Raw genomic sequence first — 22,266 nt, 5'->3', positions numbered from 1 at the left:
CAGAGTAATGATGAAATTTATCTCTGAGGACCACACTATTTTGAAGTAGTTGAAGTAGTATGCAGTTCTGCTGAAGAAGTATTTGAAATAGAGCTTCATGATTTTGCAAGGCCCCATGTAGTTTTCATGAGATATTCGTCCAATAAAAATCCATGACACAAAGCAGAATAGCTCGGCAAGTTAGTACAAAATGATCGAAAAGGCAAAACAGGAGTTGAAATATGACTCTGTTGTTAAATTCTTGAGTGAATGCACAAACTAACCTGGCGAAGGTTTCCTCAGGTGGGGCTTTCTGGGCCTCACCATTAGACTCCTGACTACCAAGTGTCTCGGCAAGTGTGTCATTAGGAGAAGAGCTCTGTTGATGCAGCCGACTGATAGTTTGGCAAGATAAGAGATGTGGGGAAAGTGAGAGCTCATGGATCCGTGATAGGACGATGTCTTCAGTGGACTGAGACACAAGTACCCTGAGGATCGCCAGGATACCAGACACCCACAGCTGGACAGTAGCTACTGATGCCTGGAGGAGCAGAGGAAAGTTGCAGGACAACTTCAAAACTTAATATTTTGGAATCATATACATTTCAGAATCAGACAATGGTTCTGTTCAGGGTGGGCCCAGGCATCCTGAGTGATCTGATCATAGCTCTAACAATAGATGTAAACACTAGGATGCACATTTTTGTAGCAGCGTAAGCAGAAATTGATGGAATGTAGGTCTCCTTCCTCAGCTGATGTATTCTATGTTAGTGAAAGTCAGTGCACTGACAACATATTATACTGTTTTATAGGCACCTGAAAATTTTGAAAAGCCAACAAATATATACTATGTGTGGTTCATGTGTATAGTTCCGCCTCAGAATATGATGTCCCAACCCTTTTCTCCTCAAGAAGAACCACAGTTCGCAGATTTAATCTTAGAAGGTGTATAGTATGTCACGTATGATAACCAATAAAACGAATGATTAAAGATGTCATACAGACATTTCATTTTGTATTAACAGATTCATAGCATCAACTCATACAATGAAGGATAGGGAGGAAAACAATCCACCTTACTGTTAATTCAGTGGTTCCCAACCTTTTTTCGCTCATGACCCCATTTTAACATCACAAATTTCTGGCGACCCCAGACATTCAAAACAGAAACTTTTTTTTTTTTTTTTTTGCTAAAATTAATTTGTTTTTGATCATGTAATACTTTTCTGTACTATGTTGCAAATAAACGTTAATTTTAGACGACATTTAGTCTATATAATGTATATCATTATGGACGGAGGCAGAAAAGCCAAGTGTAGATTACTGCACAAAGTGAGAATTTTATTTTCCCTGGTCAGTCCATCTTGGATTTACAGGGCTGACAATTAATACTGAACAAGCAATAACTCAAACTATGAATTATGAAAGAGCTGCAACATCTTAAACCGACCACAATGAACATTTGAAAGATAAACAGTACCACAGTGCTTCAGTTTCAGCTTCACAGTTTGTCATGTCTTTTATGGATTGGGATTGTCTCTGTCAACTCACCATATAATTTTTATTAGTAAGTTTTTATTTTTATCAATTACTACAAATTTCAGGTGACCCCATTTGAATTCCAGGCGACTCCATGTGGGGTCCCAACCCCAAGGTTGAAAAACACCAAGTTAATTAAATCTGAAAAGAAACATTACATGTCAAACCTGATTTACTTCCAATGAAACTTACACCATGGTTTAGGCTAAAATGACCTTGTTTGTTTACATAGAGCAGGAAAGTGAGATTTGATCACAAGAAATCCCTTATGACACATGTGGGACACATTCTAATGCCAGGTGTGAACACACATGCTTATGGCTGCCCACTTGTGATAGGATCACTCAATATGCATGCCAATGCCAGGTCTGAAAAGGGCCTTTGTGTAAAGCAAGCAGCTTAAAAAAAGTTTGTCTCACCATGGTGGCAGGAGTGGTGAACATACTCTTGAGCAGCATGTCTACAGGCCTCAGAGAGGAGGGTGCTACCGTCTCAAAGAGAGTATTCAATACCCCCAATGCCTCAGGAGAGTCCAAATGCATCTATGGGGACATGAATCATACACAAGTTGGCATAAGACACACATAAGTGCTTTATCCAAGGGTGTTAATAGCACTGGGTGTAATGTCAGTGACTCACACACTCCTACCTGCTGCTTTGCAATCATAGGAAGAATGACATCAGCAATCTGTCTGGACAATCTCTTCCACTTGTCCTCATTCTCCTTGTGACACTGCTGTAGCACAAGTATAAACATCTCCAACACCTACAATACATACATAAAGATGCATGTTAGGGAAGGTCCAGACTGGCTAATATGTATGGACGTGTGTTTGTATTGTTGTACCTGGTGATACTGTATGAGCCTCAACAGCATGGACACCACCACTTCTTTTTGTGTGTCCAGCTCTTTGCCTGCATCTGCTTTGTTGGAGCCCCTCAACACAAAAAGGTCATGGACTATTGGTTGTAAAGCAGGGATGGCTGTGGAGAACAGATATTAAAATGTATACAACACGTTAGGGAGAACAGATGCAGTCTAAATTTCAATTTAATACACAGAAGATGTTTTGTATGCTATGTGCTTTGCACCCCCTCCCCTCTCCTCACCATGGGTCACAGCTTTTCTACCACTAGCCATGATGCCATCACACAACTGGATGATCTTGGGGATGCTGATTATTTGTTTGGAGTGGTACCGCTCATAAGAAAGCAGCACAAGGAAGAAAAAGATGTTGGGAATGATGGCCTCTGAATCCCTGCAAGGAAACAACACTTTATATTTGCTCACGGAGGCCATTAATATGGTAATTAGTCACAGCCTAGTGGAAGCAGTGCAGGCGATGTAAACTTACCTGAACTGTCCTACTTCAATGTACTCAAACTGCTTCAGAACAAAGCCAATGAACACCTGAAACACAAAATGACTTGTTGAGTGAGCTAGATTCTAGATCTTGAAGGACAATACTTGCAAGATATGCGTGTCTGTGTGTTTAACCTGATCTGAATCCAACAGGCAGTAGTTAACTCTAAGCTGCACAAGCTGGGCTAGCAGGTCAAGAACTTGTCTCTGCAGGCCTACAGAGGTGCTCGTGGTGTACTGCTTCAAAGCTTTTATCACCAGTGGCTCAAACAGCCGAATGTGGTTGTGGATGGCATTCTGGAAGTAATAGATAACAATAACATTTCAATAACGTAAATAACCACCTGTGAAATTAAATAATTCAAAAATACATTTGGTGTCTTGATTAGTGATTTAAATTTTGTTTTATATTAACAAAGACCATCAAGTTGAAGAAATACTAGACAAACCTTGTCTCCTCTGTGGCGCGTTGCATTTGCAATGTTGGACCTCAGCTGGTTTGAAGCCTTTTGCATCACATCAAACCACCTGGTATCGCAGATAAAAGGAACATGGCATTAGTTAATATAGATTTTCTCAGTGTATTTAAGTGGATGCCCATTAAGTCATATATATGCATGACCGTGTTTCTCACCCAGATGTGTCCTGCTCTTGCTCAGCTTGCACCATGTTACGGAGACTTGCATCAGCCAGAGCTTGTGTGAAGTGCGTGTATGGCGCCATAAAGCAGTAATGGTAAAGGCCCGGGCGAAGGCTGGAGGAACCCAGTCTGAGTGCCTTGCCTTGGGAACGGCTGGGTCCACTCAGGACACCCTCATACTGGGAGGCCAAGTTGGTCCCAAATAGGGTCTTCAAGAGCTGAAGAAAATTAAAATATAAAGAACAAACATATATCACATGTGAACAAACTGAAGCTTGAAATAAGATCTAAACAAAATCTACCAAGTTGGATTTGTTGCAGTTCATTAAGGTCTTTTTAATTTGATGCATTTGATTTGTGGGTTTTGTAAAAGCTCATGTTTTTATTTAAGTAGTAGTAACTTCATGAAGTATTGTAATCAAATAAATAGATTATATTAGGCAGGCTGGATAGTCAAAACCTTTCTTTTTAGTGATGTGCTTTATAGAAATTGTAGAGGTCGAGATACTATAATAGATTTTTACAAACTAAATGATATTCATTATTCTGTAATACAGAAAAATTCAGTATTCATGTATCATAATCTATACCATCGGGTTTATCCACAGTCCATGAATGGAGTATGTAATAACAAACAACTACGTGTGTGTTTGCATGTACAAAAGATGTATGGAACCATCGCACAGGGAGACCAATATCTTTACAGGCCCTGTCGGCAGGAACCAGCCTCACTCTGTGTGGAGTCATACTAGTTGCAGCACACTGCTCAGTGCTGGAACCACAAAGAACCGCCACACAAAAAGCAGAGTTATGGTAAGAGACATGTGCACAAATGCAATTACTGACCTGCTGTACACATACAGTAGCCATGGTTGGTTCTCTGGAGAAGCAGGACTTCAGATAGCCCAAAATTTCCTCTACACACTGACAGAAAATATAAACATTAGTGTTTTTTATATATATATATATATATATATATATATATATATATATATATATATATATGCACACACACATATATACACACACACTAATAAACACAAATTACTGCACATTTACCATTTGCTTCCATCATGGTAATTATTCTATAAACACCCCACTGTCTGATTTCTAATCCTTACCTTGCCAATGTCATGCAATGTAGCCAGCTCCAGCAGCTGTGACAGAACATCTAGAGTGGCACGAAGAAAACAGCCAAACTTCTCCTGGCTACTGTGAAGGTCCAAAGTCACCTAAGAAACAGAGAAAATCAACAGCCATTAAAACCAAAACAAAAATTCCCATTTTTAAAACAAAAAAAGACATCCTTCTGCTTTATTGCAAGTCAAGCAAAATCAAATGTATTGCCTGACCTTGTAGTTTGCATGTGTGGCTTTTAGGACATCATAGAGCTTGAGGTAGGGTGGCAGGTGGTAGAAGCTACCAAGTGTTGTGGATTTGTTGACGGCTGTTGATCCTGAGCTGTCTGCAGGTCTGCCTGCTCAAAAACAAACATCAAACTTCACTCCATCATCTTCGGAAATGATTTGTGTCTGCGTTAGTACATGGTCAGGTATGTACCTGTGTTGATCTCATTACTTTTCTTGGGACTCATCGGTACAGCACTAGGCTCTGAAGCCTCCTTCTCCTTCCCTTTCCGGCGGATGGGACTGAGGGAGGGTGTGTTGGACAGTGAAGGGAGGGTCGCCTGAAGAGGAAGTAGAATGCATTCAATTAATCATTGGAAGGCGGATACGATTTATAGCACTAACCATTAATTGCACAAGATTAGCATTACCTGGGGAGTTACAAATGAGGGTTATAATTCTTGGTAAAATTAGTTCCACATGAATCAACATTTCAGTGATTTCAGTGAGGTGCAATGTTTTTTGTCTTCTCCATGCTCACTCTCATTCAAGAATTGCAGAGACTGTACTGGTAATTATAAATGAACGTTCTGGCTCCATTTCAGGGACATACCCAGTAGGTTCATAGTGCTACACAGCATGGATACCATTTTCGTATCGACTAGATAGATGGAGATGGATGGTAGAATGTTTTTCTATCTTTCAACAAGCTCAGTAGTTTTGTGACAGTTTATAGATAGCAAGCCATAATGTCAGATTCAGGAGAAACTTGGTTAAAACACACTTTAATGGGGAGGGGGGGGGGGGGGGGGCAGTTTCTAAATCACATGAGCTCTTAAAGTACAGTCTTGTGCAAATGGGACTTTAAAGTGGAATCATGAGGATTCATTGTTTCTTTAACAAAATACCTCTATCAAAGAATTACCTTTACTGCTGGTCCAGGTGGAGTGTCATCTAACACATGTGCACATATGTTGAGTATTTTCAACAGATGAGAAAACAGCTGTTCCACCATAGCCACAAGGGATCGCTCTGACAACGCTGCCCAGGGTTCCTCCAACTTGCTTGGCCCTGCACTGGCATTTGTACTCCCACTACTGCTCTCCTCCTCTCCAGCCCATGGGTTGCGCATACATTTAGGAGCTACAGCTAGGAGTGAGTTGATAAAAAGGGGTTGGCATTTTATTTAAAGCTGTGTTTGAGTTAAGGTTGAACTTTATACAAGTAAGTCCAAACCACATTATAAATGATATGTTCGTTTATACCCTTGTAACAAAAGGGTCATGTAAACAACTGCATGCAGTACCTACCAGCAAGCAAGTTACCACTGAGCAACAGTGCATCCTGGTGTGAAGAGAGATCCAGTGGGAACCAGGCAGAGGAAAGTAAGGAGAGAACCATGTTGGCCATTCCCACAGTCAGAGTTCTGCGTTCAGAGTCTGGTGCAGATGTGGTGTTGGATGAAGAGGCAGGAGTATTGCTAGGTTGTGACAGGCTGTTCAACAGAAGAGCAGGCAGAGAACAGTTGGATAGTGATACACATGATGAAATGCTAAAATACCAGCCAAGTTTTGTGCTGCCAGGTGAGAAAATGTGTCAGATTATGGAACTATAATGGCAACGTTTGTTCTTGTTCTTCTGCAGTATAAGAGATTTTGTCTATGTATTTTTAGAAAGGCTGCACAAACCTGAGGGCCCTGCCCCTGGTGCGGTTGAGGCTCGACCGAGAAGCAAAACTACTACCAGAGCTAACGTAGCCACAGTGCCAACCTGTGCTCCAAGTGCACACAGGAAAGTTGAAAGCCAGGAGGCACAATGCTTCACAGCAGCCAAACTGCAAGTGGACAGATATTATTCATTTTATCTAACAAAAAGTGATAAAAATAATGATACACCAGGCAACGAGACAAAGTAAGGGTACTGAAAGCTCACCGTTAAGGCTCTGGAGGTAGAGGAGGTAAAAGCATGCGAGACGGCAGTTATGACTCTGGACAAGTTGTTCTCCAGTGTGACATCAGAAACAACACTGGACAAGTTGTAGCCTCTGTATGTCCTGACCGGGAAAAGATGCGACATGACTTTCTGAATGATTATTTTCAGTGTTGTTATCATGTATAATCTAAATAAATAAATTAAAGCTGAGGTTCTGATTGTGAATATTGAAAAGAAACAGAGCCACATGCCAAATAGCCTATTCAATGAGTGTCATTACAGCATTAGAATTATGTGTTAAATGCTACTAAATGTGTGTGTCCATCTACATTACTTCTCCGATGACTGTGTGTAAATACCTTGTGATTGTGCTGACAGTGAACTGAGAGGGAGGCTGTGTCTCATGCATTAGCAGCTGCAGGTACACTGAACTCTGGTCCCGAGCAACAGCGACCACTGGGTCAACCTGACCCTGATCACAGTCATAGAACAACTTGGGAACCAGCCTGAGACAGGGTATGTACAGAGGGAAATAGGGCAACGAAAAGAGAATTAGAAAGAGCTTCTCTATTTTCATTAGTACAGTGAAAAACAATGGAGATGATGGGAGCGTATCTTCACTCCACCAAAACTATAACGTCATTATTCCAACATTAGATATTTATATGATATTTGACACTGAAATCAAATATAAAATCATTTGGGAGGTATGAGTGAAGTGATGGTATACCTGCTGATAGCAGACGCTGCCACATGTCGGACTCGTGGGTCATCATCTCCCAAAAGGCAGATGACCACATTATGTAGGACCCTCTCTTGCAGCTGTAATTGCTGTATGGAGAAGAAAGGAATAAACAGATTACAGAAAAGATAAACCAAGCTTGCATTACTCTTTAACAGTGAGGCAAACAGGAGAATTTACCCCAGTGTAGTGATGACTTCCTTTGTGTAAAGCTTCAGTTTTCCTCTCCAGGAAATGAATTAACCTGAGAAAAAGCAAAGAGTAAATCTAAAATGAAAACTGCCAAATGTAAGTGAGTTTTCCCACAAAGATCAATATACAGCTGGTTAGAAAAAAAAATAGGAGAAAAATGTTACCGGAAGTCCATCTCAGCCATGGTCTCTAATAGCTCAGTGCGAACAAGCCAATAGGAAGAGTCCCTGAGCGCTAGCAGGTCTATCACCAACTGCAGTCCAAGTTCACTCAGAGTGCTGCTGCACACAGTCATGATGCAGTGCTGAAACACACAGATCAGATTCACAAACACACTTTAAATACACACTTATGCCTACCTTACATTAGAAGACTTTAAAAAGACCGTGACCTGCTTTCACATTTGAAGAGAATGTCATAAGTTTTTCATCAAACGCTAGAAAATTTTACAGAGAAAGGGAATCTTGCAAAGTAATTAATCACAATACTGCAAGTACACTCCTTATAACAGACATAGATTTCACATAACAGTAAGAATCTAGTTGAATGAAGATTTTTTCCATAGTCATTTGACATTTGGGCTCATGTATTTTAATGACCAACAGTTGTGTCTGTAGGTGGCAGTAAAATGACTGTAAAGTCTTGAGGGAGATCACAATACAGAAAAACCTGTCATAGCTATGCCCATGACTAAGCGATGACGATATAAATTATAATTTTATAGTTTAACCAGTCTCATCGTCACTTCTCTTGTTTGAGAGAGCACACTTTATGGTTGCTGTAAATGTTCATTTGGCCATGTGTGATCCAAGGATGGATGGATGGATGGCTGGCTGAATAAATAAATAAAAATACACAGGTTTATTTTTTGCCAGTGAAAATTTGTCTTTGATGATTCAATCACTTGAAAAGTCTTCAGCAGTTCAGCCAACTTTAGCCTCAAATACAGATTCTTACCCTTACTGCAGAGCAAGCCATTTTACAGGTGACAGAGGATTCATCCTTCAGACTCTTCTGGAGCAAAGGCACCAAGTCCATCAAGGACAGAGGGTTACCTGAGAGGAACAGAACAGACAGGTGAGGGGAATCCACCGCAACACATGGACAACTTTGAAATATCAACAAAAATGAAACCAGCTTTCACACCAACCTGTTGCACTCTGCACAGTGGCCAGCCAGCTGTGTATGTTGTAACGGGTTTTGGTGAGTGCAGCATGTATGATGGCTCCACAAAGGATAGCTGTGGCCCCACGGATCTGGGGGTCCCCATGATCAATGAGGCCAAGCACATCACTGATATACTGCTGCTCTGTAAAGAGAGAGAAGAAGAGGGGTCAAAGACGACACTAAAACATAAATACAGAATTCAACGAATGCTTTTTGTTATCACTTGCTACAAAACAATTAACTGTTTTGGCAAAATCTCACAAATGCTCAGGCTTTAAAATAAGAGAGGCTGCATTTTGTAACTACAGGTAAATTATATAACTGTATTGTTTCTGTGCAATATGTTCATGTAATAATACATTTGTTTTACACCTCATCACGACACAGTTCTCTTGTCCAACAGACTCACACAACTCGAGCGGTGACGTAGCAGGGGTTGAAGAACAGCATTACAAGAAGATCTTTATTAATACCCTCTCCACATGACTGCACATATTCTTCTAAATGTTTTTTGTTTGTTTTTTTTAAATCTGTTCACATGACTTTTATTTTATAAAAATCTTTCTGTAGGCATTGCAATGCACAAACAAGTTTTAAATGCATATTCTTTTATAATTAATATATAATTTTAACCACAACACTGATAAATGTGTTTGTGCAGTAACTGACTAATGCCATGTAAACACATAGCCGGGTGTCTGAAATAACACATTTTCCTAAGCATTTTTGCCTTTCATTCACAGGAAAACTCCAGTTTAGGTGACTGGAAATTATTATTTCTGAAAACTCCAGCCAAAATAGAGATTTTGGAGTCTGATAGAATGTGATATGACCATTCAGCCTGAAGTCGCAGTAGTTTAGTGGGGTTTTTTGTTTAAAATTGATATATATCATGAGATTAAAAAACTGATTTTGTATGTATTCCAAATAATCCATAATAAGATTCTGAAAGCCTCTCCTGACTCTCTCCACAATGATGCTAGGTACAGAATATGCTGCCATCTGTTGATGTAAAACTGGAACAGCTAAAAATTTTGATCTCTCTTATCTATCATGTTTTATTACAGCTTTATATCTAGTTCTAGTTATTTACCAATTTTGTAAAAGACAATAACCTTGGAGGAAGGGGAAACCTTTTAGCACCCATCATACCATGATTTGCTCCAGCTAACCAATTACAATGGATGAGAGGAAATGTAAAAATGCTACCACATACTGCAGATACTGATATGATTATTGTAAGCTTCATTTGGTCCACAGAGGACAGCCTCGATTTAGATTGCATTTCCTTTACATAAATCAGTGGTTCTTAACCTGGGTTCGATCGAACCCTAGGGGTTCGGTGAGTCAGTCTCAGGGGTTCGGCAGAGGTCAAGACACACACTCGACTCATTAGTCGGGTGTGTGTGTGTCGGGCTAGGTCCGTGTATGTAAACAAACGGCTTCGGAGACTCTTTCTCTGATTGACATCCAATATACGCGGTGTATTGTTTTTGCTTATAGCACTACAACACATCCGGAAGTGTTTATAATCTCTTCCACTCGTCTGACGATGAATTATTTGAGTATTTTCCACATCGTTGTTATGACTTTTGCTACTTCCTGCTAACCACGGAGGCAGCCATGTGTAGCGTTTGTTTACATTTTTCGGTCACCGCACTGGTCAGTTACAATCATGTGACAACAGACGCACTGTCGCGGATGGAGAAATCGTATTACGCTAAAGCCGAGCTAGTGCCGTAATAAAACAACGATCACAAAAATACTGAAGGAGTAACGAGAACTTTTTTTTTTGATACACTACATGCAATTATATTTTTTTATGTAAAAATTGCGTGGTTCGGAAAGTTCGGAGCGAGATGAAATGAAAACCGGGTTGACCTGACGGCCTACACATACACATACACAACAGCAGAAGTCACACTGATTTGCAGTAAATATTCATTATTATTGTAGCCTGATGGAAATTAGGTGATGGGTGTGTGTTAAAATGTTAAAAATGATAAATAGCATAAATACAATAAGTTCATTATTGGAATACATAAGGTTAAAAATTAAAACCATTTCAGTGTGGTAGTATTAAAAAAGGTCATGTCTTTGTGAAAAGGTATGGAATTTGTTGTGAGTTCATGCACTGTATTGGTTTTGTTCTTTGAGCACAGTGATGTTAATGCACGGTTCATTTTGTGCACCAGTAAAACATATACCTGTGTCTTGAATTTGAAAAAAATCATATCGTATTTCTTAATAAAGAAGGGTTCGGTGAATGCGCATATGAAACTGGTGGGGTTCAGTACCTCCAACAAGGTTAAGAACCACTGACATAAATTTATGTTAATGGGATTGTTGAGGCCTACCTCCTACTGGGATGCCGTCCAGCGGCTCCAGGTAGAGGGGATTAAAGAAGGCTTCAGGATGCAGGGCTGCTGCTGCCCCAACACAGCTGACTGCCAGGGCCTTTACACTCACTCGAACCTCCTTATCAGGGATAAGACCTGGTAATACACAGCACACACAGCTCAGTACAAAAGCCACCTGCTGACATCCTAAACATTTCAACCCCCTGTTAACATGTTATGAGCAACACTAATAATTACCATTCTTTTGTCCACTGAGCAGGAAGGAAGCAGCAAGTAGGCGTACACAGTGCACTAAAGGCTCAACCCCCTGGTCTGTATAGTGTCCTATTGGACCCTTTATACGTGATGGCTAAGAAGCAAACAGATAAGTTAGACAATCAGATGATTAATAAATATGTCTCTAATTCTTAATTGCTTTATCTTTATCTTTCTACCCAGTATGAAACGCTGATGTTTGATTACCTTGTTGTCAGGCTCAGGTTCAGTAGGTTCTTCCTTTGGTATGAAACGGTCCACACTGCTGTCTGAACCTTGCCGGTTGTGCCCTCGGCCTTCAAAAAGGTGAGGTTTGCTTAGAGCTATCCACAAACAAAAATAAGAAAAAAGCATCACTAATACATTATTTTATTGCACAAATATTAATCCTGTTGCCATATAGTTGTTAGGCAAATTTTTGAAGTGTGGCACGGAAGAAAAGACATTACAATAATTTGTTTCAAACCCTGTTTCCCAACTGGGTTGGAACAAGTAATTTGATTACTTGGTGTCTTCATCAATCAACCAGTACTTCTAACAACAACCAGCTACTACTTGCTATGTCAGAACCAATTAGAGAAAGGTGGTTAGATCTATCATCAAGTGCTTTTTTTTTTTGAAAAAGGAAAAATGTACTTCAAGCAAGCATTATGAACATTCTAATACTGCAAAAATATTTCAAAAGGCACACAAAAATATGCTGCAGGATATAAAGCTACCATTATTAGCGTAAAGCTGTGTGGGTATTGCACACATCAACATACCCAGGGCAGACTGCAGAAATGGTTCTGGGTGGTCTTCGTGGGAGGCAGGTGCTGCTCCTTCATCTTCCTCATCCTGTAGAGTTCCAATCTGCATCCCAGAGTACTGGCTCTCACTGCCATCCAGCACCTTGTGCACAGACAAACACAGAGCAAACACCTCAGCAAGAGAACTGAAATGACATGACCAACACAGATATCCGTGACCCACTCTGATGTGCAACCACATGCAAAATTGATTTCTTTCATCTCATTCATTAACAAGTTAGGTTTACTGAGCTGGGGGCAATGACACAGCATCACAAAGAACAGCTAAACAACAAGTCAAACAAATGGTCCCTTACTACAACTCAACCACGTCATGCTTGGGTCAACACAAGTCATCTACACATAGACAGAAGCAAAGGCTTGAGACCTCTACAACTGCACTCCAGATTCTTCAAAGCCAGAGGAAGAGCAAGCTTTTGATCCCAACTCTTTCACCTTCTATTTTAGTGACAACTTTGGGTTTTTATCTGGACAGATGAAGCTGCAAAGCAAATTTTTTTCTTCATGTCTGGCGTCAGCTGGAACAAAAGCCTGTCACAGCCTCTTGAAAGGGTAAAGAAAACCAAATCTGAGGGACAACAATTAAAGGAGCAGGTAGCCTTCATGCTTCTACTTCAAACTCTTGGCTGCAAACAATAACATGAGATGTCTGGGTTGCTTGTTTTGATAACCGGCTTGCAGAAGCATCTCATTTTTTGTTAGGGAAGCACTTAAACACTGAACTGAGGAGAAAAAAGGGCATGAAGTCACCAATGACAACAAGAAGAGAAAGAGTAGCAATTTGGAAGGCAGGTCAGTAAGCAGGGTAAATATCTGTGCGTGTGTTTTGACGAACAAGCGAACGAAAGGAGTTAAGAATGAAGAAAGGCAAAGGTTCACAGACAAGCAAGCCCCTTCCCACTCTGTCCAAAGTGTCCAACTGCAGCTGACCTTGTCACTAGTGTTAGAGGAGGAAGTGGCATAGAAGGAAGAAGAGGAGGAGGAAAAAGAGAAAGAAGATGACGAAGAGGAAGTGGTGTAGACAGAAGAGTCGCTGTCTGTGGCATCAGGACCCTCGGTGGAAGTTGGCGAGGGTGGGGACGGCTCAGTCGCCCGAGGAAATGGAGTGCGTGACTGTGACGAAGCGGGGAGAAGGATAAAGGAGAAGGAAGGGGTCAAGACCATAGAGGTAGAATTGTTAGAATGGACAACCTCACATCAGAAAGTCTCTGGAGGGCAACAGATTAGCAGGTCCAGCCTCCAAAACACCAAAGTGATCAACACCAGTATTGTAAACATGTATTTATCACTATCAGTGTGTAGAAACCTTTTTTTGTTCCACAGAAGTCCCCAAAGTGTGTGTGAAATAACTGCAAAATGACATCTTTACACAGTTTGTAAAAAAAACAAAAAAACAACAAAAACACTACAGTAAAATGTAATAATCAGCATTCATGTCTATCATTAGTGCTTAAAAAAGTGTTTACTAAATTAATATCAGCAAATACATGCATAGCAAGTGGCTCTGCAAAATAAGTTCAAATGAATACATGCTTGGCAGTTATTTTAATGTTAGAAGCTGCAATCATTAGTCAAACAATTTATGATTGAAGAAAATAACTGCAACTATTTTTATTTAAAAATTCAATATGAAAGACTTCTGTGCTTAAGTGACATTTGTGTTGGAATCTGAACTGTACTGGAACCATTTGAATGGATCATTTAGCTGACAGCATTCCAAGCGAACACTATCTAGGGTCACTCCAGAAGAAAATGAGAAAGTAGGAATTTTGAAAGCAAAAGCGTATTCTACAGACAAGTCACCGTGTTGTGGCTGTTCATCACATTCTCATTAGCTTAATAATGAGATACTCAGTTTCAAATAACCACTTCCCAGCACAGAGTTCAACACAATCTGTACACATGTACATCTTCTATATTGAATGAAAGTAGTTTTTCATACTAAAATGCAAACATTTCTGAAGCTGCAGAGGATTAAACCCATGTAATCTATATGTTTTGAACTGTTGGACCCTGGGCTGTGGGAAATTCATGCCAACATTTTTGCTATTAAGGAACCTTTAGGAATTCAAATGACTGTCATATTGTAAAAATTATTACGCACTACAGCCAATTTGTAGGTACAATAAGTTATTTAAACTGTGAAAAACCCTGCATAGGCCTGTGGCAAAGCTCCATTTAAGAAAATAAATGTGTCCATTCTACAAATCCTAATTCTATGAAGTGTTGCATCATTCATAAATGGGGATAGAGTCCATAAGGTTCATATAGAGGTAATGATTGGATTACATAACAACCTATTCTTTCTGCCTCTAGTGAGAAACATCTGTATTCTACAGACACATAATATGAGGAAACACAACACAGTATCACACATGAACAGTCAGACTGACCAGCTCTGCTACATCTGAAGGGGTGACGGCTGAGTCTGGTCCCTCTGTGGTGGTCTGGGACGAGTCACTGGGTGGAAGGGAGCGATCATTAGTTCCTAGCAGTGTCCCTGCTCCTTCCCCAAGGGGCCCCCCACCCTCTGGTGTTGCATTCTCTGGTGTGGTGTAGTCTGCCGTTTCTGGAGTAATGTTGGCTCCACCGCTGGAGCTCTGACTCAGCATTTCCTCTTCATTTTCATTGGGTGATTCAGGAGTGTCTGAGGCACATGTCCCTCCACCGCTGCCCTGCTCTGAAGAGGCACTGAGGTCCACAGAGTCACCAGGCTGCAAGGTGTGCTGGGAGGAACGTGGCTGCTCAGTGATGATGTCTACTTGGCCTGAAGAGGAGCCGTCTGCACCAACAACTGATGCTGAAGGAGAGCAAATGAGAGATTTAACTTCAGCATCATTTAATTTGATCCTTTGCACAAAAGCTCACTATGAATACTCCAAATGACATTGAATCCATAATTTTAAGTGAAGCTGAGCTGTCACAATTCGCCAGTAAAAAGGGAAATATATCGACATTAGATTACTAAAAAAAACAAACAAACAAAAAAAAAAAACCCCTTAACATGCTGGGCATGTCTCACCTGTAAAGGCACCGGTAGTGACCTCAGTCCTCTCAGCTTCATCTTCCAACCCATCCTCCTCTCCAGAGAGCATTTTCCCTGCAAACAGAATCAATGTCAACATAGCAACACAACAGCATTGCTCGCTGACGAGAGTTCAACAGTCTAGGATGGTGAGGGGTGGAAATTTACTTCAACTGAGTGCAATTAAAATAAAAACCTGCAGAAACCTCACATTTTACTGGGAATATTAAAGTTTTAAATTCAAAAACATGATTTCAGAATTCAAAAAATGAACATGTAAGTGACTCAGTCAGAGGTAAATTTGCCCAAGGTGACTGGAACATCAGTATTAGGGAAGAGGTGAGCAGAGGAGATAAATAGACAAGTCACCTCTCTGTTTCCTGAGAAGGAGTGGACTGCAGGAAGACCCTCCCCCTGCTGAAAATGTCAGGAAATGGAAGCAGAAACAGGAAGTGAAGTGAGGAAGAGAAAAGCCGCAAAAGCTCCAAAAGACCCGTAAGAAACAGGACTGGTTAATTACGCACAAACAGGGAAAGAGTAAGCAAGCAAAGAAAAAACGCACAAATAGACCAAAAACAGAAACTGAAAACACTTAAGTAGTCAATGGATGTGATACTTTTTAGTGACCATAGTGTTTATTAGTAAACAAGGAGGAGACAAGCAGTGTTTGGAACAAATATGTTCGTGGTAAAAATGAAAACTTTCATGTTATCTGATCTTATCAGTTTTTACTGATTTTCCATAACTTGATTTTTTTTTAAATAAAAGAATATGAAAAAAGATGGGAATTGATAGTTGACTGTGCAAATAAGTGCTTGACCACTAAAGAGCCTCAAGACAAACTAAGTACTTGGTCAATATAGATTATCAGGTGCAATGTGTTTATGTAAAACACAAAGAGACACACTAAACCATACAAAGGTGATAACAGGCCATACACAAACACACACAGTAACTGAGGTGTTTACCAATGAGTTCAAGGATGCTGCCAGATCGCGCACGGCTCTCAGCGTCCTGGCGAAACACGGTTGCGTGTGAAATGCTGCCTGCAGTGATGAGCATGTGCAGAAGCTCTGGAGGCGGAGTCCTGAAAACCTGCTGTAGGAGCTCCAGAGCAGCTGTGACCACATTGTGATCCCAGTGCTGTGTGTAGTGTAGTGTCAGCTCGTATACCTTCAGAAACACACAAAGAAAATGTCAAATCAGTGGTGAAGTGCATATCAGACTAATCTGAATTCAGCTGTACATTTTGACCCACACATGCCCTCTACCTGTAGCAGCTGTTCAGGTGTTGGCTGTACATCAGCCTCTTTCCTCATGACTCCAAAGCTTCCTTTCAGGCTGGTTGTATTGACTTGCTGCTGCAGCAGAGGCATCAGGTAGCGAAGGGTTAATAGCACCCCCAGAATAAGGTGGCTGGGGTGCTCTTCATCAACTGGAACCAACAGTCCTGAAAACAGGTAGACATCACATCAATATGAGGCAACTTCTTACATGCTTGAATGTCTGAATACATGTTACAGCAGTCTGTAGGTGTGTGTGTGCATGTGACCAACCAAGCAGCACATTAAGTAGCCAGGTGTAGAAGTAGCTGGTGCGTCTAGAGTGTTGGCATACAGTGACTGCTGAGCTGGCTGCTGTCCGCCTGATGGTGGGGGAGCTGGACTTCAAGTTGGCCACAAATGACTTCAGCACCACCTAGAACAATATATTTGGACAAAATAAAAATCAGTTTTCAGCCTTTACAAACACACATGCCATCTCATGATAGTTATGTCAAGTTAAAATTTTGAAACTTTGTTGATGTCAACCACACCCCCAGTCCTTAGTGAAACAATGAGAACAGGACAGATTGTCAGTGGACTCCTAAACCTGCACCACCACGTTAAATGTGTCTCAATTCAATCCCTTCAAGTGATACCTTGATTTCACTATCATTAGCGAAATGACCCAAGGCCACCATAATCTTGGGCATTGCTGCAGCCAGCGTCTCTTGAACTGTTTCCTCTTGCCGCTTGGTGATTCTGGTGAGGCATGGCAGCAGGTTGACCAGATATGGTCTGTAACAGAAGGTGGAGGGATTAGAGGAGTAATATGCTCAAAATGAGGCATCAAAGAACTTGAAGAATGATGATAACATTATAAACTAATACACTTCAAGGAAAACATCCTTTGAAGTTTAAAACATAGTTATTGGTAGTCATCCCATGGATATTTTTTTCATCAATATGAGGTCTTTCAAGCATTGCAATTTCGGTTGGGGATAAAAATGTATGAATAAAGTTAAAAGCTGCTTCTTTAGCACTGTTGAATATACCTGCATTTCTGTGGCCTGATGAGGTGAGCTAGCTCAGCAAACCGCCACAAAGCTGCCCTCAAGCTCCGAGAGGCACCATTCTACAATCACACACAAAGCTCAACATCAGAAATACTATTACTCCTGCCTATGCATTCATGCACAGGCATGCACACAAATATACATCAAGCAATATGAAATGAAATAAATGTCACAATAAATGTACAAGAAAATTATTCTTGTACAACAAAAACACTGCACAACGTAGTCACATATAGGATTACCTTTTTAATTTCTTTATAAAGCTCCAGCTGCAGTCTAGGCAGGTTGGAATCCATCAGCGCCTGAAGATGAAATAAATTCAGATTTATCAGGAGCCTATTTGTATACCAAGCTTCACCACAACACAAAGCCTCATTAAAGTGTACTTGTACTGGTCATGCTTGCAACATTAATTGTGCTTTGTGTATTACTTCTAAACATTACAGGCGCAAATTCGGTTAAACCCCCCCCTCCCAAAAAAAAAAAAATAAATAAATAAACACCATAAAAATCACCACACTGGACCTTTTTAATTGCGTGAATTACAGGCAGGGGCAGAACCTATGGGTAGCAGCCATTAGCAGACGGAAGTGATGTACTCGCATTGATTCTTGGTGATGGAGTGCGAGTAACAAGCAGCAGTCTGTTAGCAAGACTGAGTGGAAAGCATGAGCTTATGCTTCTTGTTTGTGCGGCTGTAAGCTTTGCACTCTGCCACTGTCCTAGAGAGTGACCCAGCAATGGCCAATAATGTGTCATCTTAGACTGGTGTCTGCTGCACGGGGTCAGTGACCAGTCCATTGCAGCCCAGGAGGGCAATGCTCCATGAAGGAGGCAACATGTCACTGACCATGACTGACTGACAGAGCAGTGGCATAATACTCACATTTACTTGACAACGGGCTATGACATAAATTACCTGATGGAATCCCTAGTATTATACGCAATCTTTTGAAATAGCTAGCCATGAAAATTCATTACAGGTACCCTTTAAGCTGAGCTGTACAGCCCAAATGTTGGTTTGGAAAAAAAACAAAAACTGTCAGCTTAAAATGACAAATTCATGCATTGATAATTATGCTAATCAATTAATTCGAAAGAATTTCACCATTATGCATCTGACCACATCACACAACTGCTATAAAGCCTCCTAATGTAAAAAGCCATCGTCAGTACATTATCAATGGATAATGACTAAATTCTGAAAAAGGATAATTCAGGGTAGGGGAATATAATAAATCTTAAAAGTTCTTGCTTACTTTGATGATTTTGTTTAGGCACTCATCAGCAACCATCCGCACGTCTGATTCACTGTCATCGCTGCAGAGCAGGAACATCTCCATGGCGATGCCCAGCAGTTTCTGAAACTCTGGAGATGTTCTGTTCCCAGAACCATACAGGATTAAGTATTATATATATATATATATATATATATATATATACACACACACACACACACACACACACACATATACACACACACACACACACATACTGAACTTACATTTTTATACAATTATTTACATGAAAAATATTACAATGAGTTCTTACGCAAAAATCATGTTCTATATTCAGATTTTAGCATGCCTGACTCTCTGGCTCCTTTTCAATAAGTACCATCTTACAGGCAAACATCCACATTAGTCCTGAATCAGGGACCAGTAGACAGTTTTTCATATTATGTCTGAAACTTAGAATTATTTTTATGTTAAATTATTAATGGTTATACTATAGATAGTTCTGAACTGCCAGGTGATGAGCCTCCCTGCTGTCAATGAAATTGCATGGAGAAGCCACTAGAGCTGGTCAAGCTGTCACCATTTACAGCCTCCATATGAGAGCTCACTGTATTTTACAGAAATTGACACAAATTTAAGTCGTCTCAGGCTAGTAGTCATCCAGCTAAGTACTATTAATAAAATAGTATTAATATACACAGTACACTCAGTGATTTTTGGTGATGTTGGTCTTAAAATTCATGTAGATGTATATTAATGCAATTATTTTCTTCCTAATGAGTCGATAAATTAGTGAAATTAAGGAGCCCTAGGCATAATGTACCAAATGAAGCTGATAATGCAGAGAAGAATGTATTATTTCTACTGACAAGATTAATGCAGGTCACATCATCTGTTTAAAAGTTACAAGTGTGCCATCCCTCACACACACACACACACACACACACACACACACACACACGTTTAACTGTCTAAAAGTACATGCATATCTGATGAGATGCCCCACTATGTCAAAAAACAAGTGTACAAGAAAACATTAGTTTCAAGATGTGATTAAAGCTTTCAGTTTAATTATCATTACCTACCTCAAAGAATGAGCCACAATGTTTTCACATATTGTCAGGCAGTGGGTCACCCTGTCCTTCTTTGTGGTAGCCTGTTCCTTCTTTCTATAAAAAGGTAAAAAAAAAAAAAAAACAGAGTCTGAGAACATGGAAATGAAAATAAGATGGAACAATAACTGTGGAGAGCCTCATTGAGTCCAAAGACAGAGACAGATTTTTGTGCAATTCACACTAATGGAAGTCTTCCCATTTCTCAATAGGACTTAATTAAACCTCTTGCCTAAGGTCCAAAAGTAAAAACAGAGGACATACAAAAAAATACTTCATAAAACAATATCCAATTTCTCTCAAATTCACTAAAACTAGTTTGTTACATAGACCCTGACAAGGGTATAGGAGAAGGGGAGAAATGTCCATTTCAAATACAGTTACGCAGAAACACAAGACTATTACTGTAGACTCATTAATTGAGGATCTAATGATTTAACAGCAAACTGACAGCAGTAGTGCAAACTATGTCAAGATAATGGAGCAAAATATCTGGGGCAGTATTCTGACATAATTTTATGCATTTGTATTCCCACATTGTGCTATGACAAAAACTATCAACAGTTTGACATTGTGCTGTGTCGCAGAGCTACCCTTCATAACTCCTTATTCGACAGGCAGCATACAAATGCAGTTCAAGTTGCTGTCAGCTTAATGGGGATTAGTAAAGTCTGCATTGCACTGACCACCTGACAAAGCACACCAAAACAAATCCTGTCAAGATTCGTTTAAAAACATTAAAACAATAGCACTGCCCTTACCCAAACAGTAGTGTGTGTGTGTGTGTGAGTGTGAAAGTGTACACCTTGAACAAGACAGACAAGCAAAACAAGCTTTGCATTGCAAGTAGCTATAGCACCTCTTGCTTGCTCTTTCTCCATGAACCAGGATGTGATGTTGTACAACGAACAAAAACACATCAGTCCAAAACACAGTCAAAGCATCTCCCCCCAGTAAGAAATTAAGCGTTTATTTTGTGGACTATACCACTACACTTCCAACTGCAGCTGACTGAGCAGGTACCCTTTCATTTGGCCCATGGCTCCTTTGGCAGGTGCGCAGGCACAAATTGACGGATGTTTAATATGTTAGTAGCTTCCCAAACCTAGTCTGATTATAAAATATGCCTTGCTGGCACTCAGAATATTAGAGGACGCCTCGGTAAAGACGGAAATGTCTGTCAACACCTGGAACAAAATTAGAAGAAAAGTAGATAACAGCCTGGACTCTGGCTGTTGCTAGCTTGCATACTACCGTAACTAGCTTGGAGCTACAGCCGCTAAACCTATACATTTCCAGACCCCAGAGGCACACGCGCTAGCTAACCAGCTAAGCTACACGAAACGGCATTAAGACAAATGTCTACTTACTGGCGCTGAACAAGCTCTTCGGCGGTCGGTGGTCCCTGTTGTTGCTGGAATGACTTAAGAGACTCAAAGGCCTTCATCAGTTTTTCCATGGTAGCCATTTTATCAATCAAGAGTAGGCAAGCTAGCTCGGCTAGCTAATATTTACAATGTGAGCTAGCTAGCACAGTGGAGGTAAGTTAGCATATGGAGAGAGCAAACGGTGCGTAGTGCGACGAGAGTGCGAACACTGCTCGCACCACCACCGGCTCTCCGCTGTCTCTTCGTGCAATATATATTAATCTTTCACAATATTACTGCCACATGAACTAGGTCTTGGATGATAAAAGCCATCTTTGATGCAGCGCTGCGTTTACCCGACAGAACACACCAGGAAGTGGAATGTGTGACAGCTTGACAGAGAGAGGGGTGCAGCGTCGGTAGCCAATCAGACTGCGGCTTTATTCTGACTGACATTTAAAACACCCAATGACTGACCTCGACTTTTTTTGCCTTTGTTGTTATTGTTGCAATCACGGGACCGCCGATATCCAGATAGTTTAAAACAGATTAGTGGAGCTCTGTTAATAACTGTAGCTTTCAACACTGCACCAAAGATGAGTGGGGTGTATGCACTGGCAGACTATAAGAGCTTTCTGTTCGTCTGCATAAGAAAACGTAGACACAGAAATGTGTCTTATCCATCTGTTACATTCCACTGTAGCTACCCTTTGCTATCCATCCCTGATTCCTCAAGGAGAGTGAATGACGAAAGACAGAAAAAAATCTTACTGGAACAAGAGCTAAAGTTGTGCTAAAAGCCACAATAAAGCACCACCTGCAGCATCTCATGATACCTGTGCTGCTGTACTGGGGTTAAGAC

At 40.5% G+C, this 22,266-nt stretch overlaps 1 protein-coding gene and 1 non-coding gene across 12 annotated transcripts in view; both read right to left on the bottom strand.

Moving 5' to 3' along the window:
- htt (huntingtin) overlaps positions 1–21,771 on the bottom strand; it is a 42,547-nt gene extending 20,776 nt beyond the window's left edge. For 4 of the 11 annotated variants that reach the window (XM_030141602.1, XM_030141645.1, XM_030141620.1 and 1 more), the window contains exons 1-40: positions 21,408–21,771; positions 20,011–20,094; positions 18,947–19,067; positions 17,930–17,989; positions 17,667–17,746; positions 17,271–17,409; positions 16,906–17,047; positions 16,621–16,799; positions 16,318–16,522; positions 15,719–15,766; positions 15,347–15,424; positions 14,718–15,124; positions 13,255–13,437; positions 12,280–12,406; positions 11,723–11,838; positions 11,498–11,609; positions 11,258–11,395; positions 8,884–9,042; positions 8,691–8,788; positions 7,898–8,037; positions 7,722–7,785; positions 7,530–7,630; positions 7,159–7,305; positions 6,800–6,920; positions 6,556–6,701; positions 6,178–6,362; positions 5,793–6,016; positions 5,082–5,208; positions 4,874–4,998; positions 4,643–4,753; positions 4,368–4,445; positions 3,516–3,739; positions 3,331–3,409; positions 3,017–3,178; positions 2,874–2,929; positions 2,629–2,777; positions 2,366–2,502; positions 2,168–2,284; positions 1,938–2,060; positions 264–520 (exon numbers count right to left, since the gene is read on the bottom strand). In XM_030141602.1, the coding sequence (XP_029997462.1) occupies positions 264–520; positions 1,938–2,060; positions 2,168–2,284; positions 2,366–2,502; positions 2,629–2,777; positions 2,874–2,929; positions 3,017–3,178; positions 3,331–3,409; positions 3,516–3,739; positions 4,368–4,445; positions 4,643–4,753; positions 4,874–4,998; positions 5,082–5,208; positions 5,793–6,016; positions 6,178–6,362; positions 6,556–6,701; positions 6,800–6,920; positions 7,159–7,305; positions 7,530–7,630; positions 7,722–7,785; positions 7,898–8,037; positions 8,691–8,788; positions 8,884–9,042; positions 11,258–11,395; positions 11,498–11,609; positions 11,723–11,838; positions 12,280–12,406; positions 13,255–13,437; positions 14,718–15,124; positions 15,347–15,424; positions 15,719–15,766; positions 16,318–16,522; positions 16,621–16,799; positions 16,906–17,047; positions 17,271–17,409; positions 17,667–17,746; positions 17,930–17,989; positions 18,947–19,067; positions 20,011–20,094; positions 21,408–21,505 (5,447 nt within the window). In that variant the 5' untranslated portion in view covers positions 21,506–21,771. The remainder of the gene's footprint in view (positions 1–263; positions 521–1,937; positions 2,061–2,167; positions 2,285–2,365; positions 2,503–2,628; positions 2,778–2,873; positions 2,930–3,016; positions 3,179–3,330; positions 3,410–3,515; positions 3,740–4,367; positions 4,446–4,642; positions 4,754–4,873; positions 4,999–5,081; positions 5,209–5,792; positions 6,017–6,177; positions 6,363–6,555; positions 6,702–6,799; positions 6,921–7,158; positions 7,306–7,529; positions 7,631–7,721; positions 7,786–7,897; positions 8,038–8,690; positions 8,789–8,883; positions 9,043–11,257; positions 11,396–11,497; positions 11,610–11,722; positions 11,839–12,279; positions 12,407–13,254; positions 13,438–14,717; positions 15,125–15,346; positions 15,425–15,718; positions 15,767–16,317; positions 16,523–16,620; positions 16,800–16,905; positions 17,048–17,270; positions 17,410–17,666; positions 17,747–17,929; positions 17,990–18,946; positions 19,068–20,010; positions 20,095–21,407) is intronic. The other 7 variants (XM_030141681.1, XM_030141688.1, XM_030141664.1 and 4 more) reach the window with 5 other exon arrangements.
- LOC115430194 (small Cajal body-specific RNA 14) lies at positions 4,186–4,316 on the bottom strand. The gene has a single exon (XR_003936899.1).
- Positions 21,772–22,266: the final 495 nt, after the last annotated feature.

This window comes from Sphaeramia orbicularis, chromosome 1, assembly GCF_902148855.1.
Source record: "Sphaeramia orbicularis chromosome 1, fSphaOr1.1, whole genome shotgun sequence".
NCBI classification, from domain to species: domain Eukaryota; kingdom Metazoa; phylum Chordata; class Actinopteri; order Kurtiformes; family Apogonidae; genus Sphaeramia; species Sphaeramia orbicularis.
The sequence above is the reverse complement of the archived record's forward strand: the minus strand, read 5'-3'. Positions and strand labels throughout refer to the sequence as shown.